The sequence below is a fragment of the Apus apus genome, chromosome Z, assembly GCF_020740795.1.
Source record: "Apus apus isolate bApuApu2 chromosome Z, bApuApu2.pri.cur, whole genome shotgun sequence".
NCBI lineage: Eukaryota > Metazoa > Chordata > Aves > Apodiformes > Apodidae > Apus > Apus apus.
Genome location: NC_067312.1, coordinates 18,976,027 through 18,993,266, shown reverse-complemented (window position 1 = coordinate 18,993,266; position 17,240 = coordinate 18,976,027). Strand labels below are relative to the sequence as shown.

General features: G+C 38.2%; 1 protein-coding gene across 3 annotated transcripts in view; it reads left to right on the top strand.

Annotated features, from left to right (window-relative positions):
- Positions 1-17,240, top strand: part of PLPP1 (phospholipid phosphatase 1) — a 60,525-nt gene that overhangs the window by 8,747 nt on the left and 34,538 nt on the right. For 2 of the 3 annotated variants that reach the window (XM_051642297.1, XM_051642296.1), the window contains exon 2: positions 7,492-7,646. The exons of the other annotated variant lie outside the window; for it this stretch is intronic. In XM_051642297.1, the coding sequence (XP_051498257.1) occupies positions 7,492-7,646 (155 nt within the window). The remainder of the gene's footprint in view (positions 1-7,491; positions 7,647-17,240) is intronic. 3 annotated transcript variants of the gene reach the window in all.

The window sequence follows — 17,240 nt, the reverse complement described above, 5'->3', positions numbered from 1 at the left end:
TTGGTGCTTCTAAAAGTCCACTTTTTGATGGAAATGTACATACAAAGGAGAACACACTTACCTGTGTGAAGTTTTTAAACAAGTGTTGAGACTTGTTAAAATGGATTGGTAATGCAGATAACTGAAGTAGTGCTCCCATGAAGTACTAAGGTGCTGAATGTGGAGAAACTAGAATATGATGTAGTTCACTGTTGGTAAATGACTGAACTAGAAATTGCACTCTTCCATGCTGAGGCTGGTCCAGCTCAGAGGAAACCTTTCTGCCTGAAGGTTTCCTTCCCTTCCTGTCTCCATCATCCTTGCCTCGGCTCAGCCAAAACTGTAAGGTATGGCGACAGAGTCCTTTAGTGAAAATGTTGCCAGTCCAGGTTGCTGAGCTGCTTTGCTGCTAGCCAAATAGAAATGTTAGTGTGTATTTGCAAGTAGAATAGTAGCAGAGATTAGAATGTTAGTTCACTTTTAAAATACATATATCCTGTTTACTGAAGTCTAACACAGCTTCTGGCTTTATTAGAACAATCGGTGTGCTGGTATTAGAAATATTTTGCATTCCTTGGGGTAGTAAAGTAAGATAAAATATTTTTAAAGTGGCTAAGAGGTGAGTTGTGGGCTACCCACTAATCTCAGCTACTGAATGAAAATAGCATATTGATTTTTCTCTTGTACATCCTCCACCCCTAGCTGTCAGAAATCTAAACACATTCTTATTTTCTTAATGTCTTATTTCTTTTAGTAGCTTTCTGAATTCCCAGAACCTCCTAAGAGGTGTTGAGTCTTCTTTTGACTGCTCATGGAAAAAAACTTTCTGCATACCTGCTTTTCTGCAAAGAACAGTCTCTTACAGATGCTCCCAAAGTCTCCCTAGCAGCATGAGGTTGACTTGTCAGTTTCTTTAAATCTCTTGCATACTTCCTTTACTCCAGACCGTACACTGCAAAATGAGCAGCAAAGCAAATGTGGCTAACCTGGACAAAAATAAAAGCAAAAATAAATGCGCAAGAGTGAAATTCTGCTTTAAACCATTAGTACTTACTAGCTGTATAGATTCAGCTCAGAATGATGGTATTCTTCTGTCTGTGGTTATTTAACAGCATCATCTCTCTAATAAGAATGTAAGCTATGGAAAGTACTTTTTTATAAATAAGCAGACTTTAGCTGCGTAAACTGATCTGTTTTAAGGCTGTTATTTGCTGTGTTTTATGGAGATACAGCCAGAATTCCCATTTGACACCCCTCAACTTAACTGTAAACTCTGGATTTCTTTACAAAAGCTGAAGCTGAATTTCTGTCAGCACATCAAGTGCACAATGTGTTTATCTATTTTTTCAGGATAAGTGTAGAGAAATGTAAAAATTCTTCTGTTAGTCTAGTACAGTTTCTCTTAATTGGCACTTGTGAATTCAGTACAACATGAAGAAGAAAACTGGTTAATAATCAAGCTAAAATATTCTCATTAGCCACAGTTTCCCTTAAGGGTAACTGCCTTTCTCCCAGTTTCTACATACTGTTTAAATGAGAAGAACTTTCTGACTGAGGATAAGATGTAGGAGTCTTTTGTGTCTTGGAGAACTTGAAACACCAATTCAGCACAAGTTTTTAGGGTGGCAGAGAGCCTCAAGTGAAGATTCAGTCCCTTCCACAGATAAGGAGGCCAATTGTGTTAATTAAGGATGTTTTAAAAAAAATACAGTGCCTTCCTTTGAACTAGTAAGAACTGTGGAGGACAAAGCACCACTGAGTGGGAAGCAATTTCACAAAGTGTTTAAGCTGATCTGAGCCTCTGTCCAGTCTGTCTTTGTTTTTGCTTCTTCCACAGCATTGGTTTCAAGTTCCTATTCTGTTCTTTACACCAGCTCTGAGTCACACACTCAGCCAGATGAGCAAGTGCTCCTGAAGAACCTGTGTTGTGTGGGCATGGGCTTTTCTCTTTTTTTTGGTTGGGCTGGTGTGAAAAGCTAGTGTTGTGGCAAGGAAGGGGATAGCAGTAGGTGGCCAGAGGTGGGAGAAGGATAGTCTAGGTTCTCTTGGGTTGCTCTTGGAAGCAAAGCCAGATTTTTTAAGCACCACATTTAGTTCTGAGCTAGGTGTTGCAGTATAACTGAAATGGGTAAAAGCTTGAATAGTCATCTTTGCTTTCAGATTTAAAACTTAAATAGTCTTAAGTGCTATCTAAGACTGTGTCCGTGGTCTTCATTAGGAAAATATTTATTTAAGTAGTAGATCACAGACAGTATTTTCAGACCCTGAAGCTGCCTCCTGGTGAACTTCTCTGTTCTATGGTGACTGCTGGCTGTAAAAGAGGTGAATTCAGCTATAATGCTGTTTTTATTATGTTTAGAGAAAAATAACCTGTGCAGCCTGCTGGCACAGCCAAACGGACATGTGAGTATCAGAATCCAACACCTTATGCCTCTAAACTTAAGCACCTAACTAGAAAATTGCAGGTGTGATAAAAATTAGAGAAATCAGAATAACAGTGCAGTGTTTCACACATTGTAAAAAGATCATAGTTTGGTATCCAGCTCTTCAATTTGTTGGATAAACTATGGAACGTAAGTTACTTTTTTGGTTTTAAAAGTTGTTTAAAATATAAAATTATTTTCATTTAAACTTTATCTGTTTTATATATATATAATTTTTTTTTTCCTCTTCCTTTTGCCAAAGGAAGACTTCACCTCCCTCTGGTGTTGTTTTTTGTTGGCATTAACTTTCTGTGGGTGGAGAACCATTCTCACAGTGCTCACAGTGACTTCCTCTCTAGTCTCCCAGCTTGGACTTCCTTTCCTTCCTTGCAGGCTTTTGTGTTATAACATTGTCCAGCCAGATGTGATTAAATGAGTTCCCTGAAGGCTGTTGATGCTACTGTGAATTATCTGTAGGTTTTCAATGGAAACTGTACTAAAACTGACTTAAACCAAAAAGTCAGGGGTTACTGCTGGTAGAGGCTAGGTAAAAAAGGAAGAGGAGGTACATGGTGAAGAGGGCAAGGCGTGAGAGTTGATCTAAAAGATTGCCTTTTCACCTTGTAATCTTTCAAGTGATCTTGCTGACCCTTTCCTCCAGTTTGTAGAAACTAATGAAACTGAACATACACGCATTCCTCAGAAGTTCAGTGTGAAGTCAGCCTGCTTAAAGGTCATGGAGGTGCTTGGCATCTGTGATGGCCATACTGGCCTGTTTCCTACATTAGTGGTGTTTTTTTTCTCTTACAATGACAACTTCAGGCCCATTCACTTACATGTACTAAGTGTTGCCTTCTCTCCCTGTAAGATGAGCTGTAGTAAAAATGCCACTACTTTTTTGGGGTAGGTTAGCATCGAGCGTTGATCTAAGCACCATTTCACAAAGTCTTCTACTCCACTGCTGGAAAGCAGTACCTCGTTTAGATTGCAGTAGGAATTATAACAGTAATGTAAAAAATGGAAATGAGCAATTAGTGTAGGATGTGTAATTCAGGTTCTTCCTTCTGATAATCTCATGAGTGAAAGTAAACACATTTCTTCCTTCCAACTCTAGATTATACAAATTTTAAACTACTTCTAAAGTACTGCATAATGTAGTAGAATCAGTCTGATTTAACAAAAAAGCATCCTTTTCTTTCAATGAAACAGATGAAGAAAAACAAAGATGTATGAAGAAATTATTTAATGTACAGGAAAGTTTTGCTAACTGCTTGTTATGTAAAACTTCTTACAAACTAGTTTGTATATAAAAGGTCACAAAAAGAGAAATTTAATGGGAAGAAGAGAAAACTTAAATCTTTAAATCCTTTCCTCTTTGTTTAATGAAAATTAAGAGCATAACTCTTACTGTCAGGAATTCTCCCTAATTAAAAAAAAGCCCTCAAGCTCATGTCATAACTAGGTTACAGATTGAGTAATTATCTCCTGCTGCAGTTATACATGAAAAAACCCCCTTCATATTCAAATAAATTGTTTTGCTGGTAGGTGTAAAACACTGCTTGTTAAGCTTAAGGTACTTTTTTTGGGGGGTACACTCATGTAATAACTCTTCTGGTTCCTAAATAAATCTTTATTGAAAAAAATGCATGCCTCACAACTGTAAACATTTGTACTTTGGTGGCAAGAAATTTGAATTCTTCAACTAAGAACTGTCATTTTTGGAAGTGAATTTCTGGAGTGTCTTCTAGTTTCTGATCTGGAGCACTGAGAGGATATATTTCATCAGCTGGTGAAAATGAAATAGCCCATCCTAGTGAAGTTAAACCCAGAAACAAAACCAAAGCAAAACACCTCAAAACTTACTGTAAAAACTGAGCAATATGGGCTAAAACATGTTGAGCTGGGAGGATGAAAATGTAATTGAACTAAATAGAAAAGTTGTTGGTGTTGAAATGTAGAAGCTTTTCTTGGAAAATAGAGGTATTTGTGTCTGTAAAATAGTCAACTTCTGCAAAACAGAAGCTGCTGCTTGAATTAACCATGGGGATGTGATACTTCCTGATGTGAAAATCTGGTGACTTGTTAGAGAAGATAGGATTGTATGCAATAGGTAATGGCTTTGACACTCATCATCCTGACACTGGATGTGCAATAGTAGAGATAAAGACAGGAAACACGGGCTCTGACTTATGTTAGTGAAATCTTGCCATGGCCTTGAGTAAGCTGAAAATTGGCTCCAGACATGTGACATGCAGCAATGTCACAGAATTGCAGAATCATCAGAGTTGGAAGGGACCTCTAGAGATCATCTAGTTGGACTCCCCCATTAAGGAAGGATTGCCTAGAGTACATCACTCAGGACTGCATCCAGGAGGGTTTTGAATGTCTCCAGAGAAGGGGACTCCACAAGCTCTCTGGGATGCCTGTTCCAGTGCTCTGTCACCATCATAATAAATAAGTTTTTTCTCATATTTAAATGGAACTTCCTGAGTTCCAGCTTGGGCCCATTGCCTGTCGTCCTGTCACTGAGATCTATTGAAGACTCTGGCTCCATCCTCCTTCCACCTGCCCTTTAGATACTTACAGACATTTGAAAAGGTCTCCCCTCAGCCCCTCTCTTCTCTAGGTGAAACAGTCCCAGCTCTCTTAGCTTTTCCTCATAAGGGAGATGCTTAGATGCTTCAATCCCCCAGTCATCTTTGTTGCCCTCTGGTGGACTCTTTCCAGTAGTTCCCAGTCTCTGCAACTGGGGAGCCCAGAACTGGAGGCAGTATTCCAGATGTGGCCTCACCAGGGCAGAATAGAGGGGAAGGATGACCTGTTTTGACCTGCTGGCCACACTCTTCCTTACGCACCCCAGGGGGAATGGTGAATCCATGCTGACCTCTCTCCCAGTGACTTTCTCTGTCTTCACATCTTTTTGTGATGACATCCAGTACAATTTGTCCAGCCCCTCACCAGGGACGGAGGTGAGAATAACTGGCCTGTCATTCCCTGGGACTTCCTTCTTGCCCTTTTTGAAGACTGGAGTGACATTAGCCCTCCTCCAGTCCTCAGGCACCTCTCCTGTTCCCTATAACCTCTCAAAGATAATGGAGAGTGGCCCAGCAATAACATCTGCCAGCTCTCTCAGAACTCATGGATGCATCCCATGAGGGCCCATGCATTTACAGATGTCCCGTTGTCTAAATGGCCTTTGATCCAAGTGAACTTTCTGACTTCTTCATTGTGGCCACCCTTCGTATTTGAAGGGCTGAGATTCTGTTTCGGCTGCATGTGCCATCTGCATTCTGTCAAGCTCTAGCTCTTTTCTCAAATCATTGAAGCAGAGGAAGGAGAGAGATCTATGAGATGCAGTTGTTTTGAAGATTCAACTTAGTACTTAATGAAAAACTTTGTGCTTAGAGTTGAACAAGCATAGGGTCACTTGCATTTTTCTGTTCTGTTTTGCTTTGTGGGATTGTAAGCATCTGCTCATGTTCTTTGCTGCATCAGCAGCCCCCATTGTCAAGGCTAAGTGTGGACAGTCCTTACGGTTTCAGATGTTTTATGGACAAAATTCCTCTCTGCCCCATAGGAGGCTTTAAATTCCTGCCAAACTGTCTTGTGTGGCCTTAGCAATCTTGTTAAAGTAGGAGTTAGGGCGTTATCAAGCACATACCGTGTCAGTATGCACTTTACTGTGACCTGTCAGCCCAAGGAAGATGCCAGGATTTATCACTCAGTTCCTATTGTCTCACTCTTTATGTCCTTTCTTCTATTAGAGTATAGAGGAGTAAGCCTATTTAAAACTTTAAGTTTTAAGTCTTTAAGTGCCTTACCTAATAGTCGTCTTAACAACTGTCAACAGAAATCAAAGCAATCTCTTATCTCATGAACTTCTTTGAAATGTTTTTAGTTCTCAGTACGGCAGCTTGTTTATATAATGAGTAGTCTTTTCTCTTTCAGTCCTTGAGTTTACCATTTAATTTACATATAGAGTCTATATGCAAATTTGCATATTTCATGGATGTTGGAGAAAATACATATCTTGCCCTTTTAAACCTTGTTTCAAACAGTGGTGGGGTTTTTTTTGTTTGGTTGGTTTTGTTTGGGGATTTTGCAATTCTTACACCATTGCCTAATTTATCGGCTGCTCATCTATTACTTTCTCAGGGGACCAAAGGAAAGGGGGGAATGAGAAAACAGACTTGGGTGAGGTCATTGCTTCAGCAAATGTCCATTTCCTAGTTGATTCTTCTTGTCATAAATGTTATAGACCTGAATGTAACTGTCAGGTCTTGATGGCTTCTTTGGCATAACTGTCAGTATAGTGGAAGTGAACTTGTAAGAGAAGGAATGGATGGTATGTCGCACATCCTAAGTTCAGAGAGCTATCATTGTACTAGAGTCCCAGTTTCAGCGTTGATAACTTAGTTATTTTTCTGTAGAAATCTTCCAAAGTGTACAAAAGCTGTATAAATGCAACTCTTAAGGTATGCATCTCATGATCTTGAAATGCAGTCCGTTCAGAGTGTCTGTATTTCCTGGTGATGTCTCTGCAGTTCTGTTCTCCTTGCCTGCATGGAAACTACTTGCATGAAATCTTTAACTCCCCAACTCAGACAAAATTTATATGTATCTTTTTTTTTTCTCTGTGTAAACAATGACCAGATTATATGTCAATTACATTTTTTGTAACTATATACGTAGAAGCCAGTGTCGTGGGGTGGTGAAAGCAGGGGCATGGAAAGCAGCCTGCCCTTGGTAACCATTCAGTCATGTGAGAGGCAAATGCTTTCTTAAGCGTAATCTTGATTCAGTATGCGGCAACTCACCTGACTGAGGAAAGGGATTTGAACTCTTAACATTTCTTAAGCTCAGTATCTGGTGGGCAACATCAGAGTCCTTAAGAAGTAGACTTTTAAAAGAGATACATTTATATAAGCATGATTTGGTAAGTGTGTGCATTGCATGATTCTTAGGAAATCGGAGATTTGCATGTTTGGTAGATTCCTCCATGCATGTTTAAGAAAGATTTGATTTTTTTTTTTTTTAAATTTAACCACATGTGTTTCTTGTTTTTGTTTTGTTTTCCTTCCCCCAACAGCTGGCTTACCCCTTGGTGTTCTAAACTTGGCCAAAATAAAACCGTATCAGAGAGGCTTTTTCTGTAATGATGACACCATCAAGTATCCGTTCCATGACAGTACCATCACATCCACTGTCCTCTACACAGTGGGGTTCACCCTGCCCATTTTCTCTGTAAGTAGCTAATATATAGGGAGCTTTGGTGATGGGAGTAAAATGTATGCCTGCCAAGAGTTCAGCACTGTGACTGAGTTGAAGACAATATAATAGGCAAAATCCCATATATGTGTAGTCATATGCATGTGAAAGGTGCTGTTGCTGCTTTCTGTTTGCACAGAAAATCTGGAACTAACCTCTTAACTGCTAGTATTGCTAATGTCATTTGTTTTAGGAGCAGAAAAAAAAATGGAGATAAGGATTTAAACTGTATTAGTTAGTCTAGGCTTTTATCACCAGGGAGAAAAAGTATTACAGGCTTCCAAAATATTATGGAGTAAGTACATCTATTGTTCATAATGGATTAGTCTAATAATTTAAATTGCACATGTGATGTTAAAATTTGCACTGTAGTGAAGTGCACAGACCTGTAACTAGTGACTCTGACTTCCATATACTTTCTACAGAACTAAGTCTGAGTTGGATTTAGTGAGTTTTCTTAGGCTTAAAAAAATGACTTTTCAAACCTTTAAAAATGGGATACAGAGGATGAAAATCTAGTTACTTGCAGAAAGAGAGGCTCAGTGTTTTCAAGAGGACAGGATTTTTACAAAGAACAATCTAACTTTTCAGTAGGTTTTTCTAACAATATTTTAAACCTGATTGTATCTGAGTTTTTAGTAAGGTTTGAGTTAGTTTAAAGAACCAAAATTTCACTATTGAGAATAGTCTTGAACCTTAAACTACATCTTGTTGTTTCTGCCTGCAGTGGTTAAGGAAACTGTATTAGAGGTGGTCATAGTCTTTGGTCTTCTGATTAATTCAGCTTATACATTTACCAGTGAGAAGTGTATAATAAACTGTTACAAGGATGGAAAGAATAATCTAAACCAAAAAAAAATTAAAAACTGCTGAATCTCTACATGCATTATTCTAGTTTTCCCTTAAATGCTTATTTATTGAAGCTTGTGTTAGTCCTGTCTAGTGAATAGAAGGTAGGCACAATAGTTGTGATCATTAGTATAGTTCACTTTTCAGGAAAATAATCTTAAGTTTATAGTTTTGACATGTACTGATGTACATTTTCAGCACAACTTGAGGAAAATTCCTTTTCCAGCAGGGTTCATGTGTACCTTAATTGATTTGTACACAGGTAAACTAGCAATTGAAGATCTGTACAATCTGGACTTGTAAAAGTGTAAATATCTAAGGCGTGGTATGGACATCTATTGTATCTTAACTGCCAAGGTATCTAAAACTATAACTTAAAATTAGACTTATCAGTTACTCCAGTTTATTCTGGTATTTTTCTTCTATGATACTTTTGTAGGATTCACACTGAATTTTATTGTCTGCCTTTGTGCAGGGGATTGGAGTGTGTAATTTGACAATCACTTCAAGTCTCTGTGCTGAGAGAGGGGCTTTTTGTGGTTTGTTGGGGATTTTTGTTTGCTTGTTCATTGCTTTTTTAAATAAAATTCTAAAACACTTTGATTTTGTAACAACAATACAGGGTATCAGATCAGTTTTCTTCAGTCTGAACATTTTACAAATATTAAAGCAACACAGATTTTCTGGAATCTAGTGAGAAAGTAATTGCTGTAGTGTGTATGTTACTTCTTTGTGTACTTAACATGTCAACCTAACTGGCTTCTTTAAACTCAATTTTAGATTTAGGAAGTTCTTTAGCCTCACACAAGAGATGCAAAAGTTATTTATGGCTACTGGAAACTTAAAACTGGCATAAACTGTAGAGCTAGGGAGCATGAAAACTGGGTTATTGCAACTTAATGAGTTGAAAGTGGGTTCCAGTTAAGTGCTTTCTAGCTTCAACCGTGCCTTTATTCAGAACTGACAGAGAAAGTTGACCAATCTCGGAACTGAATAATTTCACATTCAGACTAGTTTTTGTTTTGGGCTGACTCAGTGGAGGCTTGGGACATTTTCCAAGGCAGCTTAAGTTTTTGGAAGTAGGATGTTCCAGAGTCAGGAAAAGAAACCCTAAACCAAAACCTGCAGTAATGAGTAAGGTACATTGTTAAGAAGTCTGTTTGTGCATAAAAGAAAGTAGGCTGCTTGAACATTGTTTTTTCTTCAGAACATTTTATGAAGATTTACACTAGAAGCTCTCAGGGATCTTCTTTTAAAAAATGAATATTTAAAAAGGGTGCTCTTAGAATTCACAGTTCCATGTACAACTCTGAACTCTTTCTGTTCCTATTTTACCAGGATATAAAATGTCTGGGAAAGAAACTCAGGTTTATTCTTTTCAAGTACTCCTTGGTAATATGATAGATCTCAGAGTTTCCAGATTTTTTTCTGTGTCTGAATTGTAATCACAATTTCTGTATTACAGTTTTTTGAGCCTTGGGGTCAAACAAACTTTGGCAGTCCTCTGGAAAAATTCATATCTTGGACATATAGGCCAGTGTCTAGGGCAGCACACATCCATAAGGACCAACATTTTCAAGACTCCACAATATCTCTTCAGTAATGCTACTTTTCCAAGTCTTTATTTAGAGATGTTAAAAAAGTAATTCCAAATAGCCTAAAAGCCATGACTAGTTGGGGGGTGTGTGTGTGTAATGTCTATAAATGGCAATTCTAGTAACATTTTAAAATTAATCTCATAAGAAGATGTACTTGGTTTGAAATTTGTGATCTTTTGCTGTCTGCATGAGATCAGCTCTTCCAAATCGGTGTCAGTGTCACTCTTGCAGCAAGGCCCACCCATTCCTATTTGCATGTGTCCTATTCAGTTAGTCTTTTCTGCTTTCAGTCGCCTTGCTTCTTGCAGCTGCTGCCTTCAGTGATGCTCAAACAGCTTCTCCTGCATCTCAGGGCAGGTGTGGTTGGGGAAGGAGAAGCATAGAGCAAAGGAGGCCTCTCTGAAGCATTCTTCTCACCAAAGGAGCAAAAGAACAGAGCAGCTAAAGAGTTGCCGAGTTTCTTCTGCTCCTTGTGCTAGGTTCTCTGAGCTGTGTTTCTGTAGTGCCCTTCTGAAGCTTTGCGTGGCTGTTCAGGAGCTGAAGGCACACAACCCACTGAGTTTATATATGGTGGACTGATTTCATGAGAGGACACGAGTGCAGTTCTTCTTACTCAGCCTAAGTGCTGCACAGAGTTTCTGAGAAACAAAGTAGCTTGCCACAGCTGTTTCTACTAAAAGTGGTGACAAATGCTGTTGGCCCTGACAGGATCTGCTCAGTAATAATCAGAGTTTTGAGCAAGTCAATTCTCTGGGTTGAACTCTGTTGAGACTTCTTTGAGAGAGAAACACTATGGGCCTATAGGACTTAATTTTTCCACCTTGAACACATCCAAAAGATGTTTGGATGGTCAGGTCACATTGTCTTCTACTTCAAAATACAAACCCAAAACGTACTTATTTTGGATTGGCAAAATCTAATGTCTTCAGTATCATGATGCCTTCCCAAAAGGGACTTATGTAGTTTTGCTTCTGTGCCAGCTTTTACCTATTAGGCATTAATTAAGCTTAATATTTTCAGAAATGTATCCTCCTACCATCTGGCTCAATGCTCTGACTGTAGGTTTTCCTTCCTACAGATTAGCACAATCACATTTTGGAGGCAATCTACTGATTTATTTTTTGGCAAAATTAAGTAATATTTTAATGGCTTGGGGAAAGGGACACATTTAGCAGGGAAATCTTATATAAGCACAATAAACTTAGCAACATAAGCACTTACTGGGCTAATTTGTTTTTCTCTTGGGGGACAAAAGTAGTTACTGCTGGGGTACAGACTGATAAAGCCAAAGATTGCAGTGAGACTTACTGAAGACTGTTAGATTGATAGACATACACTTCATTTTTAGTGGCAGTGTCAAAGCTTTGTGGTCTACAATTGATAGTGTTGCAGCTGATTGCCATTAAAGCTGCTGTTTGACTCTGGAGTGGACTCTCACATCCTTTAACTTAGCTTTCATGTTTCAAGTTACCTATTAATAGTTCAGTTACGCTCTGAACAAGACTGCCTCTTATCTGGTAAATGTCTTGAAAAGGAGAGTAATGTTTTGTCTTTATGGTCTTTTTTTTTTTTTTTCATTCATGAAAACATTTTTGGGCAATGCTCTTAAACTTCTGTAGTCTGGCAGGAGTTGTACTTGATACTAACAGTTCTGCTTTTACATATGCATATCATCTCTGAATCCAAGCTTATTCTGAGGAATAAACTGCTAATTTGTGTTTGTTCAAATTTTTTAAAGCCAATGTAATAATAACAACCCTTGTTTATAGCACCTGAAAGTGAATGTGTGGGGTGAGGTGTTTTGATTGAATTGATGAGTAATACCTGGGTGAGATCAGCACTGTCAGGGACAGCATCCAGCTTTGGTGCCACTTCTGCCTCATTCACAGCATGGGTGTTCTGCTGGGCTTGGTTTAAAATCGGGTGAGGAAGGATCTAGGGAGCACCACTTCCAGTTTGATACTTGTACAAATCACTCACAAGATGCAGCTGAATTTAAATAAATAAATGGCAGCAACTTGCTTGTTAAGTCAGTGGCCTTGACATTGTAATTTTCTCAATCCTTCAGGTACATCACTTAATTCAGTGACAAACGCATGTGGATGAAACTAAGTAAAATAGCTAGCAGCCTGACAGTGAAAGGAGCTCCAGACAAGGGCTGAGTGAAGCTTGGTCATAACTATGAGAAAGCGAGGCAGTCAGTAGTTTGGAGTTATTTTTTAAGGTCGTATTTAGTATAGAGTATACAAAAAGGTGAAATGGAATGGGGAAGGAGCTTCAACTTAATTTTTTTTTTAAGTCTTGTCATTTCAGCAAAAAAACTACCCAGCTGTGGCATAGATTTTTCCTTGTCTCAAGTCTTATATCTAGTTTCTAGGACTTGCTGTTGACACCCAGGACTTAAACTAGAGACTCAAGGGGGTGGTGAAAAAGGGAAGGGGAGACTGCAACAGAAACCAGAAATGAGCAGCAGGGAGAGTAAGGGAAAGAGGGGAAAAGTTCCTTTTTGCACTGCTGCTTCTGTTTTCCTTCCTCTGGCTCACTCCATTGTACCTTTTTCTGTTCTGCCTTGAGCAGTAAGATGCAGAGAGATGGTTTTTACCCATCTTTCTGGAAAAAGTTGACTGACAAAATGGAGCAGTTGACCTTGGTGAACTGCGGAGTGACAGTATAAGCGTATTTCTTGCTAGAAGGTTTAAGAAATTGAAAACAACATTGTTCTGGTACTGAGGAGAAGCCAAAGATTTAACTTAATCTGCAAAGAGCTGTATGACAGCATAACCAACCCTCACAAAATGAGCAGTTATACAGAATAATACTCTGCTCAGAAGCTTTAACCAAGCTTTCACAAAATGCATATTTTTCCTCACAGGTTGTCCGGTATTGTACAAGTGAATACTATGTGTGTTTTTCTGAAGCAATTAGTAACAAAATCTCTACGGCATATACAGAGGAAATGTTAACTTCTTGTTCTTAGTTTCTGATGTAAGAAGAATTGCATCTCAAAATACCACTTATGCTTTTTTTTAAACAAGCCTAGGTGTCCTCTCTGATTTAAAGCTACACAAACGAAGTTGGCATTAGAAAATAGCATGAAAGTAATGGTGGCTTTTCTTGAAGTGCTAGGAGAAAAGACAACAAAATATTAAATTTGTTTTGTTTCTAAGCACTAGAGAAAGACTATTGCCATGCACTGCTTAAGCACAGATGTTTAAAGCTATTTTGTCTGAAAAGTATCAACTGTTTTCTGGTATCAATCACATGTAATCTCTTCCTAATAACTTTAATACACCAAGAGGATGGAGTACTCAGTCTAAAGGCAGCATTTAAAAAAATAAGATCTCATTATTTAGATGTGCACATTCAAATGATAACTTCACAAAAATTTTAAGAAACTAAATAGTTATGGAGTTAGATGAAGAATCCTTAAATGTATAAATAATGAATTGAAATACGAAAAGTGGACAGTAGGAGTAAGTTCTCCCTGCCTTCTGCAAGGGAGGAAGGTACTAAGTAGAGCTGTCCAGGAGTCTGATCTGTTCAGTATAGTCATAAATGTCCTGGAGGAGAGTGTCTTCAGTGAGGCTGTGAAGTAGGGTATTCTGATCAGTAAATAGAAACAGTGGCAATAACATAACCGATGAAATACAGGGTGGTTAAATATCAAATGATGTCCTTCATGAGGACAGTGGAAAGGACAGCTCAAGGGCAGCATAAAATGTGATGTTGCCCTGTCCCCAGAGTGGTAATGGCCAACTTTAGTTCTGTGGCGAGATCAACTTCATGCCTGGTAACAGTGATGATACGTAGTCAAAATGAGAAGCATGGAAAGAAATTGACCTGTGTTACACAGGATATTTATGGAAAAACCCCAGCATAATCAGTCAGAAATCACTTCAGCTTCTGGTGAAATCTAATCCACTATACTACATGAGTCAGACTATTGGACAAGTGTACTGTAATTATTTAAAATATTTAGTCTTATCAGTCAAGCTACCTGTGTTTCTACCTCTTCCATTCTGACTGAAAAACTGTTTCAGGGGCCTGTATTGCTCCCTCACTGGATATAAGTATTGCCAACTGTATTTGTAGCTCCTTAAATCTTGCTCTTGTTGCATCAATATTGCTCTTTTCCCCAATACCCACTGTCTATACAATTAGCTGATATACAGCCCTTATGTTCTGCTGAACTGTGCAAACCCCAGCTTTCCTAGATTTTGAGATAATGAGCAATGTACCTTACCAGTCCTTCTCTGTGTGCATTTAAGGCAGATGAATTAAAATGTAACAAGTTTGCAAATTCTGATTGAATGCTGTTTCAGAAGAAACTCTTGTTGGGTAACAAAAACTGCTACTGCCTTTGGAAAGACTTGTCTAATGACTGCACTATTATATTGATGTATAAGAACCATAGGAAGCAGACATTATTTTCCCCTCATATTTTGCACTGATGGACTGCCAGATCATTTAACCTCCAAGTGCATGACTCTGAACTTGTTGCTGCACAAATACCCATCTGTTCTATTACTTCAGTCTTTAAGAGTTGTTTTGCAAGTAGAACTGGCCGACCTTGATCTTCCACTGTATCAAAGAATTGCCAGCTCTGTCAGCAGTACATCTACTAGTTATTCATTAATGATGCCGGCATATGCACTGCATTACACTAGCTTGTTGGCTTTGTCCTTGAGATTGACCCTACTGGCAATGTGTTCCTAACCTTATAATTCCTCTTACATACTTGCTGTCATCTTCCCTTTAGGCAATTTCCTCACTGTGTTACAATTGACTTGGAAAATGAAGTGTACACTAGGGATGATTTTTGGTATTGTCATACAGGAAATATTCAGTAGAGAACCTTTTAATGACTCTGCATTCTGCACTCCTTGATTAAAATAAGTACTTAAATGCCCCAGTTTCTTCTACTTCATGTACATCTGAGCCCAACTAATTTTTAATAACTATTTTGTAATGAGCCAAACTCTGCCCTTAGAAATTGTAGCTAGATTAGGGAAACAAAAGGTATTTGTAGAAAAATGAAGGCCTTTCTTTTAACTTATGTGGCAACATGTGACTGTGGCAGATGAGCAGGATTTCTTTTCCTAGTGATTTGCTCTTGAATCTTTGCTACTTTTCCTTGAGAAAATTACTTTAGACTTACATGGATAAATCTTCTGGCAAGGAAGCAGACCACTTCCTGAAACTTGTTTTTCAGTTCTACCTGGGAAGTTTAAGACATTGACACTAATTATAGTTTTATGATTATTAAGACAAATGTCACTTACTGTCTTCACTCATATCGCATCCTCCTGTGCCAGCAGGTTTCATACTTAGGAAATTGCTACTGTCATGCAAAAACTTATTCCTGTCTTCTGAAATTGCAGTATCTCTCTTGTGGAAAAAGTAGTGTATCGCAACTACAGGGAAACTCTGCTGTTGTACTTGCTGTAGGCTTTACCTCTTTCATCATTTATGACAGTTCTTATGGTTGGTTGTCCTGCTTGTACTAAAAAAAAAGCCAAGCTGTACTTTTTCCTCTGTTGTCTTCAAGGGAGAGAAATTTGAACCAGAAAATACTTCAGCTGTATATTTGAAATAACTTTGATTTCCAAAATTAAGGGTTGCGATTTTTCATTAAAAAAAAAAACACACACAAAAACCCCCAAACAAACAAAAAAACACAACACCTTGAAATCCCACAAAATCAGACTTCACTGATTCATTAAGAGAACAAAACCCCTAAGTATTGTGAGAAGTTTTTCTTAAGGGGTTTATTTGCCAGAAACAGTAGGAGTTGCTGCCTCTCTCGCTTGACTTCTACTTTTCTCCCACCCACCGTCACATAATATTGAAGCCGATCCATGTATGTTTAAAAGTAGTAAATTGGACCTGATGTATGGAGTGTGTTCTGAGGGAGTAGGTTTTGACATTGGGGAGTACATTAACTGAAAAGACAGTAAATGCCAGTGGTGGCACGTTGTTTTCAGGCTGCTGAATGCCTTAGATTGAGCAAAAAGTAAATTACAAATGTTGTAGTTCTGGGATTTTAAATTTCAGTTTTGCAGTGTTCAGTCAATCTGATCTTACTGTAATATGTTTTTAGAAATCAGAAGTTTTATCTCAAGCTTTCATGGAGCACATCTTTGAGTACTGAAATGTGCTGAAAACAGCAGTAAGACAAATGACTGGAATGACTTTTAAAATGTTTCACAGTTGGGGAAAATGAAGAAACACTTAAAGAATTTTATTATTCAAGCTTTTTTACAAGTATTGTATTTCAATGCATAGGTTTTCCAATTAATTTATTTAAAACCAGGTAGATACCTAGGACTTCAAAACTCATGCTGTCTACCTAAATTCTGCTGATTATAATTAGCAAAGTGAGTTTGGTTTTAGGTGGAGTAAGAGAGGTAGTAAGAAATTAAGACAGAGAAGGCATTTTAATAACTTATTTTAGCTGGCTCTTACTTGCTTAAAAAGAATAAAAAACAGGCTTGGAGTTGTTTTGCTGTTTTGTTTGCATGATCTTTATTTAAGAAGGTGCTGCAAGCAATTACAGACTCATTACATCATAATCTCAATATTGCTGAAGGGTGTGCACACATTTTTAAGCAGCTTCTCTTTGCATGGAAAAGCACATGTAATTGCTGCATGAGGGGCTTCATTCCCATGATCCACATGCCATTGTTTAAATTTCTGATCTAGCAGCAGATAATTACATAAAAAAAAAAACCAACACCTGAATAATCTGAGCACTCTGAATACTTTATGGCCCACCTTGAAAAGCTGAAACATTCAGCTGTGGGTAGGAGGAAATTAGGAGTGAGCCACCACACCACCACGGTTCTTAGAGCAGCCCTTTAAAAAGGATGGTGCAGAGCTAGTGATGTGATGTCATTGATGCAACCTAACCATGAGGGCAAGTATTTGTGGCAGTGTGCCAAAGCAGTGATACGTTTTTTCTAGCCTGAACTAAATTTTGTGAGCAACTGCTTTACCATGGTAATTAAAACTAGCTACTCTATAAAGAAGTAAACCTATCAATACCTCTTATTTGTGTATGTTTCATTCTCCAGTTCTGCAGATCTAAAAAAATACACTTTTCTCAAATATACAGTCTTGAATA